This window comes from Ambystoma mexicanum, chromosome 9 (genome assembly GCF_040938575.1).
Source record: "Ambystoma mexicanum isolate Mex_15411 chromosome 9, UKY_AmexF1_1, whole genome shotgun sequence".
In the NCBI taxonomy this organism is placed as follows: Eukaryota; Metazoa; Chordata; class Amphibia; order Caudata; family Ambystomatidae; genus Ambystoma; species Ambystoma mexicanum.
Window position 1 is genome coordinate 1,076,111,754 of NC_090931.1, and position 14,205 is coordinate 1,076,125,958.

General features: G+C 45.8%; 1 protein-coding gene across 6 annotated transcripts in view; it reads left to right on the plus strand.

The window, feature by feature from the left end:
• The window catches only part of CCDC148 (coiled-coil domain containing 148), a 1,950,480-nt gene that overhangs the window by 1,584,735 nt on the left and 351,540 nt on the right, over nucleotides 1–14,205 (plus strand). For all 6 annotated transcript variants that reach the window (XM_069616397.1, XM_069616394.1, XM_069616398.1 and 3 more), the window contains one exon: nucleotides 14,025–14,143. In XM_069616397.1, the coding sequence (XP_069472498.1) occupies nucleotides 14,025–14,143 (119 nt within the window). The remainder of the gene's footprint in view (nucleotides 1–14,024; nucleotides 14,144–14,205) is intronic.

Below are 14,205 nucleotides of genomic sequence, written 5' to 3' on the forward strand. Positions count from 1 at the left end.
GCACGCCATAGGAAGAGGGATGAAGAAGTGAGAGAACATGTATATTGACCTTTTGAACTTAAAGATGAATTAGATAATGATTATACCGAAATGTTTACTACACCTGGGTACAGGAGTAGGGATATCGGAGAAATAGGAAGGAAACTGTAGAGCCATATATGCAACGACGACATTCAATGTCGTCAGTGCAAAGGGGCGACAAATTAAAAGTATGTATACGAGAAGCGTTTAGATGGATGTCGGATCCCAGTATTCTCACAATGGAGATACACGAGATATTTGATGAATATTCCATGCCCATGAAAAGAAAAGCACTACAGTCGATGGCTGAACATTTATTAGACAAAGATATAAAAAACGATAAGGCCAGCCCACCCGAAATAATAGCAGTATATAGAAGAGCACTAGAGCGGGGGACAGGAGAAACAGCCCTATCGTTGGATCTGGGAATATTGTTACATCTAAGAGAAGGGGGGGGACGGTAAGTGGGGTATTTCCTATGAGAGAGGTCCCACCTACCTTTGTGCCCAAAGTGGAGGTTCCCGCATTGGGCAATGTAGTGTCTCAGGTAACACCAGCCCATTACACCGCCCAATATGTGCATGTGCCCTTTTCCAGACAGGAGGTGAACAACATAAAGCAGACGATTCCTGATATAAGAAAGAATCCTGCAGGGTTTTACAAGGAAGTAGAGTCCTGCCTACAATCATCCGTGCTTACCATGGGTGATATAGACCTAATATTCCTGGTGATTCTGCCAGCAGACATATGGAAACAAATAAGGAAGGTAGATGACGCAACGGCCTTTGGCGCCACATGGGCAGATTTGATAATAGAAGACAGGAATAAAGCAGTTGGAGGGACACCAGGAGCGTACCGGGTGGCATTACCAGCAAGTATAGTGCAGAAGTTAAAAGAAATTGTCCCAGAGAAAAGAATTCAATGGGACAAATTGACTGCATGCGTACAAGGCAAGGATGAGTTGGCTACAGATTATTTTAATAGATTTGAAGAAGTATTCACAGACTTCAGTGGGCAGGATGTGGGCTCAGAAGCGGGAAAGAGGTTATTTGTTCACAAATATGTGAGGGGGTTAAAACTTCCAATTCAGGATTTAATAATGACATCAGAGAGTGCATGGCAAGCAAAGACGTTGGGCGAAGTATTACATATGGCCCAATATTATGAGCACAGAGTGACTGCGGGAAAAGAAAAAGAAGAGAGGGATAGGGTAAATCTTAAAACACGGGTATTAATGCAGCAAGTAGTAGGACATAATAGAGGGAGAGGGAACGCACAAGGAAGGAGTAATTCGAATATGCATGGGGGAACAGTGGGACCAAATCAGTGTGCGTATTGTAAGGAGGAAGGACATTGGCGAGCGCAATGTCCGCATCTACAGAATAGAAATGTGTCTGGTCAGAGGAGACAGCATAGAGGACACCCAGGAGCGAATGGGCCAAATAGGAATAGTATGCAGCAGCATCACAATAACGGAGGTAATCAAAACCAAGGCCAAAACCAAAATGGCCCAACCCAGAGTCAGGGACAGCAAAATGAACAATATGGAAACCAGAGTGGGGGATATAGAGGAAAGAGTGCAAACATTTTCGATACACAGCCAAACACGTATTACAGTAATAGTAATGATTACACATTGGACGATGTGTTATTCCCCCAATAGGACAGCCCAGGATAGGGGTCGGAACTAGTGTATATTCACGTGAATCAGAGAGGACCCTACGTAGAAATGAGAGTCGGGAATGAGGAGCACCGCTTTCTTGTAGATTCTGGAGCGCAGAAGTGTTCAATAGACCACCACTTGGTTCCGGATATACCACTGTCAGGGCAAAAGAATGTTTCCGTAGGGTTTGCAGATACACCAGTCATAAACCCAGTGTCCAAACCAGTCCCAGTTACAATAGGACCATTTACTGAACATTGTCCTTTCCTTTTAACAGAAAATTGTGGGGAGAATTTGTTGGGATTAAATTTGTTGAAAAAACTAGGTTCCGTTATACATTGCACGGCGGACGGAGTGTTTCTAACAATTTGGCCACATGATGCCCCTGTGTCAGAATTCATGTCTGAAGCGTTACCAGGGGAACTAAGTAAAGTACCAACCTGTATATGGGCAATGCATGACAATGATGTAGGATGTTTAAAGATAGAGCCAGTAAAGATAATTTTGAAAGAAGGTGTTACCCTACCGCGAATACCCCAATACAGAATTTCGGCTGAAGGTGAGAAAGGATTGAAGAGTATTGTTACAGATTTGGTGAAATTAGGGGTAATTGTAACGCTCACCTGATTCCCACGGAGGCGCTGATCTTGGCAGGAAGGTGTCTGTGACTCGAAAGGTGATGTGCAGAACCCGATGGGCTTCTGGGGTCGAACCTCTTCGCACTGTGTGTCGAACTCGTAGGGTGAGATTTCTGCAGGTGAAAGAATATGGGGGTTAATGGTCTGGGTTGTTCAATGTCCCTCTTCCTTTCTCTCCCTCTCCGTAGAGCCCCCAGGTCAACGTGCTAACCTTAGATAGGTGAATGCTGGGCTCTCCATCTGCGTCTGGTGCAGGGCGCTGTTGCCAGTTCCTTCACTGGTGAAACATAGGCCTCTTGGACTCAGAAGACTGTTACCGTCGTTAACTGCACGAGCGGTGAGTTTCCAGACACCTTTTTAGTCTTTATAGTCTTTAGGTGCAAGGCACGTTAACATTGAACAGGCCTTCGTATAATGCTTTTCTCCCTTTTGTCTTGCAGGACTCTTGAGGAAGATGGAGTGAAGCGCCTGGAAATGCGTGAGTAAATGCAAGCGCTCTAACTGTCTTTTCCCTTGCAGCGTAGTTTGTGCTGAAGAGACGCCGGAGTATTGCAGGCGTTCTATTGCGAAGAGCGCGATGGGCGTAAGTAAATACCTGTCTAATGTCTCTTCTTTTGTCTTTCAGAAGTTGGTTTGCAGCGCCGGAGTCCGCGGAATGTCCGTAAGTAGATACAATGCTTTTATCTACGCAGGCGGCGATGCAGTGTGAAGAAATCCAGAATTCACGGAGTGCCGGTAAGTAGTGACAATGCTTTTGTCTTCGCAGGCGGAGGTGCAGCGTGCCGAAAATGACCGCAGCCGATGGATCAGGTGAGTAGCACTGCGAGTTAAGGCTGCCTTGCTAACCTGCTGTTTCTTTTCTCTGCAGGTGCTGCTGTCGACTGGATGCAGGAATGGTGAGTATACTTCTTGCAGATTCAGGATGCAGGAATGGTGAGTATGATTCTTGCAGATTCAGGATCGTAAGAAGAAAGGCTGGAACAGACTCGGTGAGCGTTCTGCTGCAGATGCAGAATAACGCGAAGCACGTTTCGTCTATCGGGTGTGGTTTAAATAGCCTTGGAGTGATGAGGCGTCTTCCTCCACGGCCCCGCCTAGGTAAGAAAAGAGTTCCAGTTCCAGAAGCTTTCCAGTGCTGAATCCAGGGAGTGGAGCTAGCCCCACCCAGGTAAGAAAGTAGTTCCTGTTCACAGAGGACTTCTAAGTGGTTGGTAAGTAAGCAGCATGGTCTGCTCCAGGTAAGTCCACCCAAGCATCTGCACACATATTATGAGCCCGGCGCTTCCAGCGCCGGGACCGATGATTCTGATGAGCCTGGTGCCACCGGCGCCAGGACAAGGTCCAAAAGGTCCCCGTGGGGACCGTCTGGTGCCTAGGATTAGGGTTAGGGGCCTGCTTCCAAGGACGTTGGGCTGGTCCTGGCTCCTTGGAAGCAGTGATCATGACAGTAATCGAGGAAATTACAGGCAGTACATGCAATAGCCCGATTCTTCCAGTTTATAAAAAAGGAGGCAATGAGGTACCATACCGTTTTATAATAGATTTGCGTGCATTGAACAAGGTAGTAGATCCACAATTTCCTCTAGTGCTAGATGTCACTACAATATTGACAATGATACCTGTTTCAGCAGAATATTTTAGTGTAGTAGATTTGAAAAACGCGTTCTTCAGTATTCCAGTAGACAAGGACAGCAGATATTTGTTCGCGTTCACATTAGGAGGACGATCATTTACATTTACGCGGATTCCGCAAGGTTACACGGAAAGTCCAAGTATTTACAGTTGAGCTTTAAAAGAGCAGCTAGACATGCTAGAATTACCCATGGGTTGTGTACTCTTGCAATACATAGACAATCTTTTGTTAGCTGCTGACACAGAGGAGATTTATAAAGAAAGCACTGTATTACTACTGTCACACCTAGCGGCACATGGCCATATAGCTAGTTTGAAGAAATTCCAATATAATCGAAAGGAGGTGGCCTATTTGGGCTACCTACTTGCGAAAGGAGGGAGAAGACTAACGCCAGAACGCATAGAAAGTATTTCTTGTATGCCTATTCCAAAGACACAAAAAGGAGTCAGAGCCATAATAGGCATGGCTTCATATTGCTGACAATGGATTGGTAATTTTGCGTTAATTGTGAAGCCGTTGGTGAATTTGACTAGAAAGGATGCAGTATGCCTTTGCAGTGGGATGAGGAATGTCGGAAAGCATTTGATGGATTGAAAATTGCATTATGCTCGGCTTCAGTTTTGGGCACGCCAAATTATGAGAACATTTTTAGACTATTTGTGTGTGAAAGTGAAGGATGTGCATTGGCGGTTTTGACACAGGAACAAGGTGGAAGAAATAGGCCATGCGCTATTTTTCTTCTGCGCTGGACCCTGTAGCGCGCGCACTACCACGATGTTTGTGATCTGTCACGGCGGCTGCTGCGTCAGTGAAACAAACGGAAGGGATGGTATTGGGGCACACTTTAATTTTGATGGTGCCACATGCCATAGACGTTCTATTAAATAGGACACAGACGCAACACCTCACCTCTGCTAGATTGACAAGATATGAGATTATCTTGTTCGCGCCCCATATCCAAATTATGAGGTGTAGCGTGTTGAATCCTGCAGAATTAATGCCACCGACCATAAAAGAAATTGGGAAGGATGAATCACCCCCCCACGATTGCTTAATGGTCACTGAGGAAGAAACCAAGGAGAGAGTTGATTTAAGTGATATCCCACAGAAAGAGCCAGATTGAGAGTTATTTTGTGACGGCTCATGTTTTAAATTACCAGATGGCGCGACAACTGCCGCATATGCTATCACTACCCTAGAGAGCGTTGTAGAAAGCAAAAGAATTCCTTACAATTCGGCACAAGCCGCAGAGATAATAGCATGAACCAGAGCCTGCGAGATTTCGGAAAATTTGAATGTGAATATATATACTGATAGTCAGTATGCTTTTGGAGTGGTTCATAACTTTGGTCGACTCTGGGCTGAGAGAGGGTTTTTGACATCACATGGCGCCAGAATTCAACATGGCCCTTTGATTGTACGATTACTGTCTGCACTCACGCTGCCAAAGCACCTAGCAATAGTGAAATGCGAGGCACACAAAAAAGTAGCATGCAAAGTAGGAGAGGGAAACGCGTTTGCAGACAGGATTGCGAAACAAACTGCCACTGATTTGAATACCAAAATGATGACGGTTCACACTGAGGAAGTACCCTGTATGATAGAAAATGGAGTTGCCACTGTCAAAGAAATGCAGGCCGAAGCTACGGCCGATGAAATACAGGGGTGGGCAGAGGGATCAGCTGAGTTGGATCTGGAGGGTTGTTGGGTGGACAAGGGAACTAGAAACTGGATGTTGCCAAATTCGTACGTGACTGCAATGGTCACAAAGGCCCACAGCCCTACGCACATCTGTGCGAGGAAGATAATACAGCACCTTTCTACAGTTTGGCAGAATGTAAACATAAAAAAGAATGCAGAGAGGTTGGTGCAGAACTGTATCACGTGTTTGCAACACAATGTAGGGAAGGGAACAGTGACTCCAACAGGCAGTTTTGGCCCACCCTCTATTCCATTTGAGGTGATCCATTTTGATTTCATAGAGATGGTGAGGTGCCAAAACTTAAAATACGTCTTGGTGGTGATCTGTGCATTCAGTAAGTGGGTGGAGGCATATCCCTTGAAGGACTGCACAGCAATGAGCACGGCAAAAGTAATGCTTAAGGAGTACTTTTCCAGATTTGGCTTGCCCCGTGTCCTATGGTCCGATAATGGACCACATTTTGTGGGCGCAGCGGTATTACAGATATGTGCTGGTCTTCAGATTGATAAGAGATTCCATAGTTCAAGGTATCTGAGTTCTGCCGGTCTTGTGGAGAGGCACAACAGGATTCTTAAATCAAAGACTAGCAAGATTTGTGCGGGAAGCAAGTTGAGTTGGGTGGATGCATTACCAATAGCACTATTATGCATGCGTACGTCTGTACAGGCTAAAACTGGGCTCTCCCCGTGCGAGATTGTGATGGGGAGGCCGGCAAATGTATGGTGCGCACCACAGCCAAAACGACTTAGTGAGGTAGAACATCCTGTGCTTAGTACTTATTGTGGCCTTTTAATGCAAAAATGGTGTTTGATTCATCAGCAGGTGCAGGAGGCATTACCAGTGAGATACACTGGTTCGGGGCACGCGCTGGAGCCAGGCGACTGGGTGCTGCTAACATTTTTTGAAAGAAAGTCATCATTAGCACCTAGGTGGCGCAGGCCTTATCAAGTACTCTTGGCGACGCAGACGCCAATAAGGGTGGATGGAAGGAAGTCGTGGATCCATGCCACCCATGCCAAGAAGATTCCAACTGCACTGAAAGACTTGTCTGACACTGATGACCGGAAAGAGACAGCGGTCCCAGAAACAAAAGAGACTGTTGCCAGTAAGCAGCCACCTAATCTGCCAAAACGAGAAGGGAAACTCGAAACAAAGCCTGAGATGATTGCCAAAGAGGGGGAAGGGCAACGAGTATCCCAACGTTGCCCAGCAGAATCGACATCACTGCTGGCCGACACGAAATCTGCCTTGCAAATACCAGCAGAAACAAATGGTTTACCCCTTTGGCGCCCGCCAGCACGCCAAAGAACGGATCTGCATCATTGGCGCGGCGCACACCAGCACCTGCAGTAGCGCCACAGGCTGCCTTTAAGCCTGAATCTGGAAGTGCACCGGCATTTTTCACGGATCACACGATACCAGGAGTGAGGCGATACAACTTGCGGCCTCGAAAGACAAAGTGATCCGTAGTTCTTTTTTGATGTTTATGTCAACCTCTGGTTCAGCTCAGGGACGAAGAAGGAACTAGAGGTGTAGAGGAGACAAGCGTGAGAATTGTGCAAGTCGGACAATTCAAGACTCGCTGCTCCTCGGTGCGATCATAAAAGTACATGTGTCAGGAACCAGAGCGGACAAGCTGGGCGCACATGGTATTAAGGCAATGAGATAACTGATTAAAAGTACATGTGTCAGGAACCAGAGCGGACAAGCTGGGAGCACATGTTACTAAGGCAATAAGATAACTGATCAAAGGTCCTCTGAGCAGTATAAGAAAGGACAAGTGATCTTGCCTTAAAACGAATAAACAAATCCAGGCTAAAAAGGACAGGCAGAACTGAACTGTGACAATTCCGTTGAACTTATTTTTTTTTTTTTATTTGTATATAGTTAAAAGAACCTTTACAAAATTACACAATAACATCTATTTAACAATTTATCAACTCATTACAATATATATAAAAAAATGCCAGATAAAATTAAACTCGAGTTAAAAACAATTTAACAATGAAGTAACAAAATCTCTTTATCAATGACCTTCAGAAAAGCAACCAAAGCAAAAATTAAAGCCTTCTCATTGCCTTTCATAAGTCTGTTCCAGAGTGAAATCATACAATCTTCATAGTTCACATTGATAAATCTTAAAAAGGACTTTGTCATTTGATCCCTAAAAAAGGGACATTCTAAGATAGGATGTTTTAATGTTTCGTTCCGTTCTGTAAATTCAGGAACCCGACAATTCGAAATGCCCAGCTTGTTTTTACCTGTCACCCAATACTTTGTTCTTTCAAGAGTATGATATTGATTTAACCTAAAACGCATGTAGTATCTTCTCGTTATTGACATCAGAGCAAGCGCGACGAAGAGAGATATCCACAACGAACTGTGATAAGAAAGAAGAAGGATGACGAGATACATGCCGGGACCGGTTCCAGCCTCTTCCTGCACCACCACTGCTGAGAATGAGTCAATTATAAAGACTGTTTATTTTATATGTGGAGAGAAAGCATATCCTTGGTTGCCCAGAAACTGGGGAGGTACATGTTACCTAGGTCTACTGTTCCCAGGGGTATTCCTCTTCGAAACAGCAGACATGGCCAGACTATCCAGAACTAGAGTCAAAAGGACTGACAAGGGTGTTTTAATAGCAACTGATGTAGCAAAATCATTCATTCCATTCTCAGGGCAAATAGTGAACTCCTCTAATATAAGGTAACTGTCCAGAATCCTAAAATCCTAAAAAATACAATAAACACAACAACAGATATACCATTTAACATGAAGTTGGAAGAAAGAGGAATCAGGTTAATGACGCTGCAAAATAGAATGGCTCTCGATGTGATCCTGGTTGATAATGGGGGAATTTGCAAAATAGTGGGATCAGCGTGTTGCGTTTATGTCAATGACTATTCCCCCACGTTCTTTGAAGCAATAAAGAAAATGTACGTCCTAAGCTCTGAACTCCCTACTGGAGAAGGAAGCTGGGGAATAGGATCTTGGTTTTGCGGAATACTACGTTCTTGGGGATGGAAGTTGATCTCAATATTAGTAGTGGTGTTTGTAATATTCCTAACATGCTGTTGTTGTATACATTGTCTACCCATATTTTGCGCTGAGGTAACTGAGGGATGTACGGAAGGATGTATGCATATGATGACAAAGAAAAAACCATCTCACGGTCGAACTGATCAAGACCCAAATGAGATGAGAGCAGTAAAAGAGTTGATGGCAATAGATATTGATGAAGACGATGATGTTTACGATAGCATGCAAAATTCAGACATAAGTACTTGAGACTCATCATCACTAGAGGAGGTTTCAATAAATAGATGAGATGTTTGGCATACGGCTGACAGAATATAGGTTTTCGAGTTTGCCAATGAATGGCCATTTTAATGTAACAAGAATCGCCATTTTGTTTTCTAACCATTGCTCATTGCTTTCTGTTCCTATTGCTTCGCAGTATATTTTCCGCTTACACTGCTCAACTGTAAAACATTGTTGTCTGTACGTAAAAAGGACAAAGCCGCAGGGCCGAGAGGATAACAAGAGATCGTTGAAACACAAACGTAGGCAGGGCCAGGAAGAATGCCCGGCTCCCTCCCGAATGTAGCCTTGAAGATGAGCTGCAGGGCATTTAATCATTTTGCAGCTGCCAGCCAGTCTGGTTATATGGTAGAATATGTCAGAATAATATAGCTAAAGGCTTGAATTATGCTTTTCTTACGGCCCCCCTTTGCTGAGCCCGCTAGAGCGTGTCGGCTCCCAGGACACGAATAGCACCTAATAGATAGCAAGGTCCGGAATGCAACTCTTCCCCCCGTATGTAGCTCACTTCCAAGAACAGAAGCGCTGTGTTCTATTCAACAACTGAAAGATGCCTTCACACTCACAAATTGCAAATTGTTACTAGAATAGATGTTTGAAGGTGTCATAGTTGTCGGAGATGTCCATCATCACACCAAGTTCAAAGAAACCCAATAAAAGGGGGGTGTTAAACATGTCATAACTGATTGTTTGATATGCATTTTGTATATATGTAACTGATGTACGTAATTCACTCTCTTGCGTCCCTCGAGGTCTAGAGATACACGTCGCGGGGCATGAGACCGAGTTGGCCAACTGAGACTTTTGCTTTGCAATAAACCCTAGCTTTGGGAATACAACCTAGTGTGTGGCGTATCTATCGTGTGTGGTGACTCGCCTTGTTTCCATAGACGTTAGGGACCCCTAGGGGCCCCTTTCAGTAGCGGAGAGGAACAAGGGATGGTATTCCCCTTATTTTTTTATCCTGAAAAAAGACGGGGGATTGAGACCCATCATGGACTTGCGTTGGCTGAACAAGCTCCTCAGGAAGCAGAGGTTCAAGATGGTAACTCTTTCTCAAGTCCTCCAGGCCCTTCAACTTCAGGATTGGTTGGTGTCTCTCGACCCCAAGGATGCTTACTTTCATGTGCCGATTCATCCAAAGCACAGGAAGTACCTGAGGTTCGCGGTTGGCGACTCGCATTTTCAGTTTCGGGTCCTGCCGTTCGGATTGACCTCCGCCCGAGGGTCTTCACCAGGCTGATGGTGGTGGTTGCAGCGTATCTCAGGAAAGGGGGGATTCACGTCTACCCCTACCTGGACGATTGGGTTATCAGGGCACGTTCTCCCGAGCAGGCCCTGGATCACCTGTCTGTCACCTGCCACTCCCTTCACAGGCTGGGCTTCTCCCTCAATTTAAAGAAGTACCACATCGGAGCAGTGCTCAACACTTCCCTGGGGTTGTGTTCACCTCCCCAGGTGAGGGCTCTTCACGTTCTGCAGATGGTGGACAAATTTCACTGTGCCAGAGTCTCCTGGAGTTCGAGTTATTGAGCTTGCTTGGCCTCATGGCCTCCTGCATTTTCCTGTGCCAGAGGACAGGCTGCAAATGGGATCTCTGCAGTGGGCTCTCAAGATGCAGTGGTCACAGTTCGCCGGCAGGGTGTCCGATCCCGTTCAGATTCCACCCTCGGTTGCCCAGGATCTTCTGTGGTGGGCCGTCGAAGGCAATCTGATGAAGGGTGCTCCATTTTGGCAACCGTGGCCGGAGGTGGCGATCGTGACGGATGCATCCCTCACGGGTTGAGGAGCTCATGCCAACGAGTTGACAGCCAGCGCCCATTGGTCTCCGTCGGAGTCCAGACTCCACATCAGTTTGTTAGAGCTGAGGGCCGTCAGGCTAGCCCTGAAGGCTTTTCTGCTGTCTGTGCGGGGGAAGAATGTCCTGATTATGACAGACAATACAGTGGCCATGCACTACCTCAACAAAAAAGGGGGGGCAGGGTCACTCCTGTAGTGCAGGGAGGCGAGGCAGCTCTGGTTCTGGGCCATCCAGCAGGAAATTTCGATCTCGGCAGTTCATCTGGCCCGGGACTAAAACGCGGCGGATGCTCTGAGCAGGCAGAGCATGGTCTCTCACGAGAGGGAGCTGGCTCAGGAAGTTCTGTTGGAGATCTTTTCCCTTTGGGGAACCCCACAAGTGGATCTCTTCACCACCAGTGCCAACCGGAAGTGCAAAAGATTCTGCTCGCGGGAATTTCCTCCAAGAGGAGCCTTAGGGGACGCGTTCGTAGTGGAGTGGTCCTTCCCACTGCTGTACGCGTTTCCCCCAGTCCCCGTCATTCGGCAAGTGTTGCAGAGGTTACAGAGGTTCGATTCCCTGATGATCCTCATTACTCCGACATCGGCCAGGAGAGTGTAGTTCCCGGACCTTCTAGACATGTCCATCTGCCCTCCACGCCGTCTTCCCTACCGAGACGGGAGAGGGGTCGGGTTCTCCATCCAGAGGTCAAGTCTCTCAGCCTTCATGTTTGGTATCTGAAAGGTTGAGGTAAAAGGATTGGGACCTCCCCGAAGATGTGATGGAGGTGTTGCTTTCGGCCAGGCGGCCCGTAACGAAATCCCTGTACCGTTGCCGTTGGAGAAAGTTTTGCGACTGGTGCAGGGTACAGAATGTGGATCCTCTCCAATGTTCCATTCCTTTGGTTTTGTCCTTTTTGCTTTCCTTAGCCCACAAGGGCCTGCAAGTGGGTACCATTACGGGTAACCTTGCAGCGCTGTCTATATTTAAGCGCTCGTCTGAGGAATGTTCTTATTTTAAGATTCCTTTGATTTCACAGTTTCTAAAAGGGCTAACAAATGTGTTTCCACCATCGCCTTTCCAGGTGCCGGGTTGGGATTTGAATTTGGTTTTAAAGTTCCTGATGGGAGCTCCGTTTGAGCCCTTACATTCTTGTCCGTTGCGACTGTTATCCTTTAAAACTGTATTTTTAGTTGCGGTTACTTCCGCACGCAGAGTGAGTGAGTTGCAGGCACTTTCTGCCAAACCACCCTTCACTGTGTTCCATAAGGACAGGGTTGTCTTTAGGGTGCGACCTTCTTTTCTTCCGAAGGTTGTGTCGGAATTCCATTTGAGCCAAAAGGTAATTCTTCCAGCGTTTTATCCTCGTCCACATCCTGATAAGGAAGAGGAGAGGCTCCATAGGTTGGATCCTAGGAGAGCTTTGAGTTTCTATCTCTCACGGATGTCCCGGGTCAGAGTGGACGATCAGCTCTTTGTTGGTTATGCTGGAAGGCTTTTAGGTCAGGCTGTTTCCAAACAGACCTTGTCCAGATGGATCATTTTGACGATTTGTGAGTGTTACCGGTTGGCGGGAAAGGACCCTCCAGTAGGCTTACGGGCTCACTCTACTAGGGGTTTGGCGTCCTCCACTGCTCTACAGAGGGGAGTTCTGATTTGCAATATTTGCGAAGCAGCCACATGGGCCTCTGTCCATACTTTTGTGAGACACTATTCCTTGGACTCCATCCATGGGCAGGATTTGGCCTTTGGTAAGGCAGTCCTGTATTCAGCAATTTAATTCAGCATTCTAAAATTCTAAATTTGTAAATTCTTTTCCCACCTCTATACTTTGGTACTGCTTTGGGAGTCTGTCAAAGATGTGGAGTATGTCAGAGGACACAATCCCCTCGAAGAACAAGTTACTTACCCTATCTGGTAACGTTCTTTCGATGGGATGTTCCTCCGGCGTATTCCACATCGCACCCTCCCAGTCTGCCCCTCTACAAAATTTCTTATTCAATGGCAGCTTACATTTCTGCAAGGCTTTCTGCAGTCATACTGGCAGGAGATTGGTGCCACACGTTCTGGGAAAAAAACTACAACTGAGGCTATGGGAGCCGTGCGTCCTATATATAACATCCGGTGACGTCGACCCTCGATGGAGGCCCTCAAGGGCAACGTATAGACGACATCGACGCAGGACCCCTTCGCTGAAAAAATTTCCAAAGCAGCACAGTTGTGGTCATTACCTGTCAAAGATGTGGAATACTTTGGAGGAACATCCCATCGAAAGAACGTTACCAGATAGGGTAAGTAACTTGTTCTCATTTACCTGTGTTTCAATATCAGAATTGGCAATTAAGTATGGTGGAAAAGAACTGCTCCTAGACTGTTCCATCCCACTTCCTTGACTTTATCTTGGTACTCGTGCCTTTGAACATTTGATTATTGCAGTGTTTTAGATTTATAATTGATGGAGCATTTGCATATAGCTGTGCAGCGTGTGTGATGTTATTCTGCCCCTCCCTTCTCGAAGGACGCTTTTAATTCAGAAATATTGGGCGGCATTTTCAAAAGGAGTTCTGGTGCAAACGACGGTGCACTAGAGCATTCTCGTTACCTGCATCAGAAACACGTGCTTTGTTATCACGAAGGACCTCACTGTGTGGGCAGGGCCCTAGAATGTTGACCCTGCTCTGCCATGTGGTGGAGGGCGCCATTTCTGCATATTTTATTGCACATCCTGTATTTGGAAATGGGATGCACTTTGAAATATGCAGAAATCAAATCCGTTCCCCTGCACCTGTTATTGCTCAGCCTCACAGCCCACTGGAAATGGCACGGGTCATCTTTGAGAATTAAGTGACCTGCACATTTCTAAAACGGGGGCACCTAAAAATAGTACTTCCTCATCGCTCTGCGCTATTTTTAGAGGCCCGTTTTTTATATTATGCCCTAATGTACCTTGAGAAAGGAAGGGTTCAAATGGTGGTAGGGAATGCACAAATGCACAGCACATACAGATAAAACGCCTTAGGCTTCAACATTTCCGTCTATTAAGTTATTAATTAAGATCATTATTAACAGATGATGCACTTTTGTTTTTAGAAAATATCCCTCTGTGCAAGATGGATTTAAAACAATATCTCTTAACCAGATATAGCACTTTGTAATCTACAGTGGATTTTAAATATCTTTGAATTTCAGATGTACAGTTCTTGAATAACTATTGTTTTAATGTTGTTGCATCAGTCTAATTCTTCAATTACTTCACACAAAAGATTCAAAGGTACTATCTGAAAAAGCAGCAAGCAAGAGAAGCACAAGAAAGGAAAGACCTGAAGCGCCTTGAAGAGTTGAAGATCTTAATGGCTGAGCAAGCAGTTCAAGATAGAGAAAGGTAGGTCCCAACATCAAACATTTATTTACTTGTGATTTCTAATGTGCAATGAAAAACAAGTT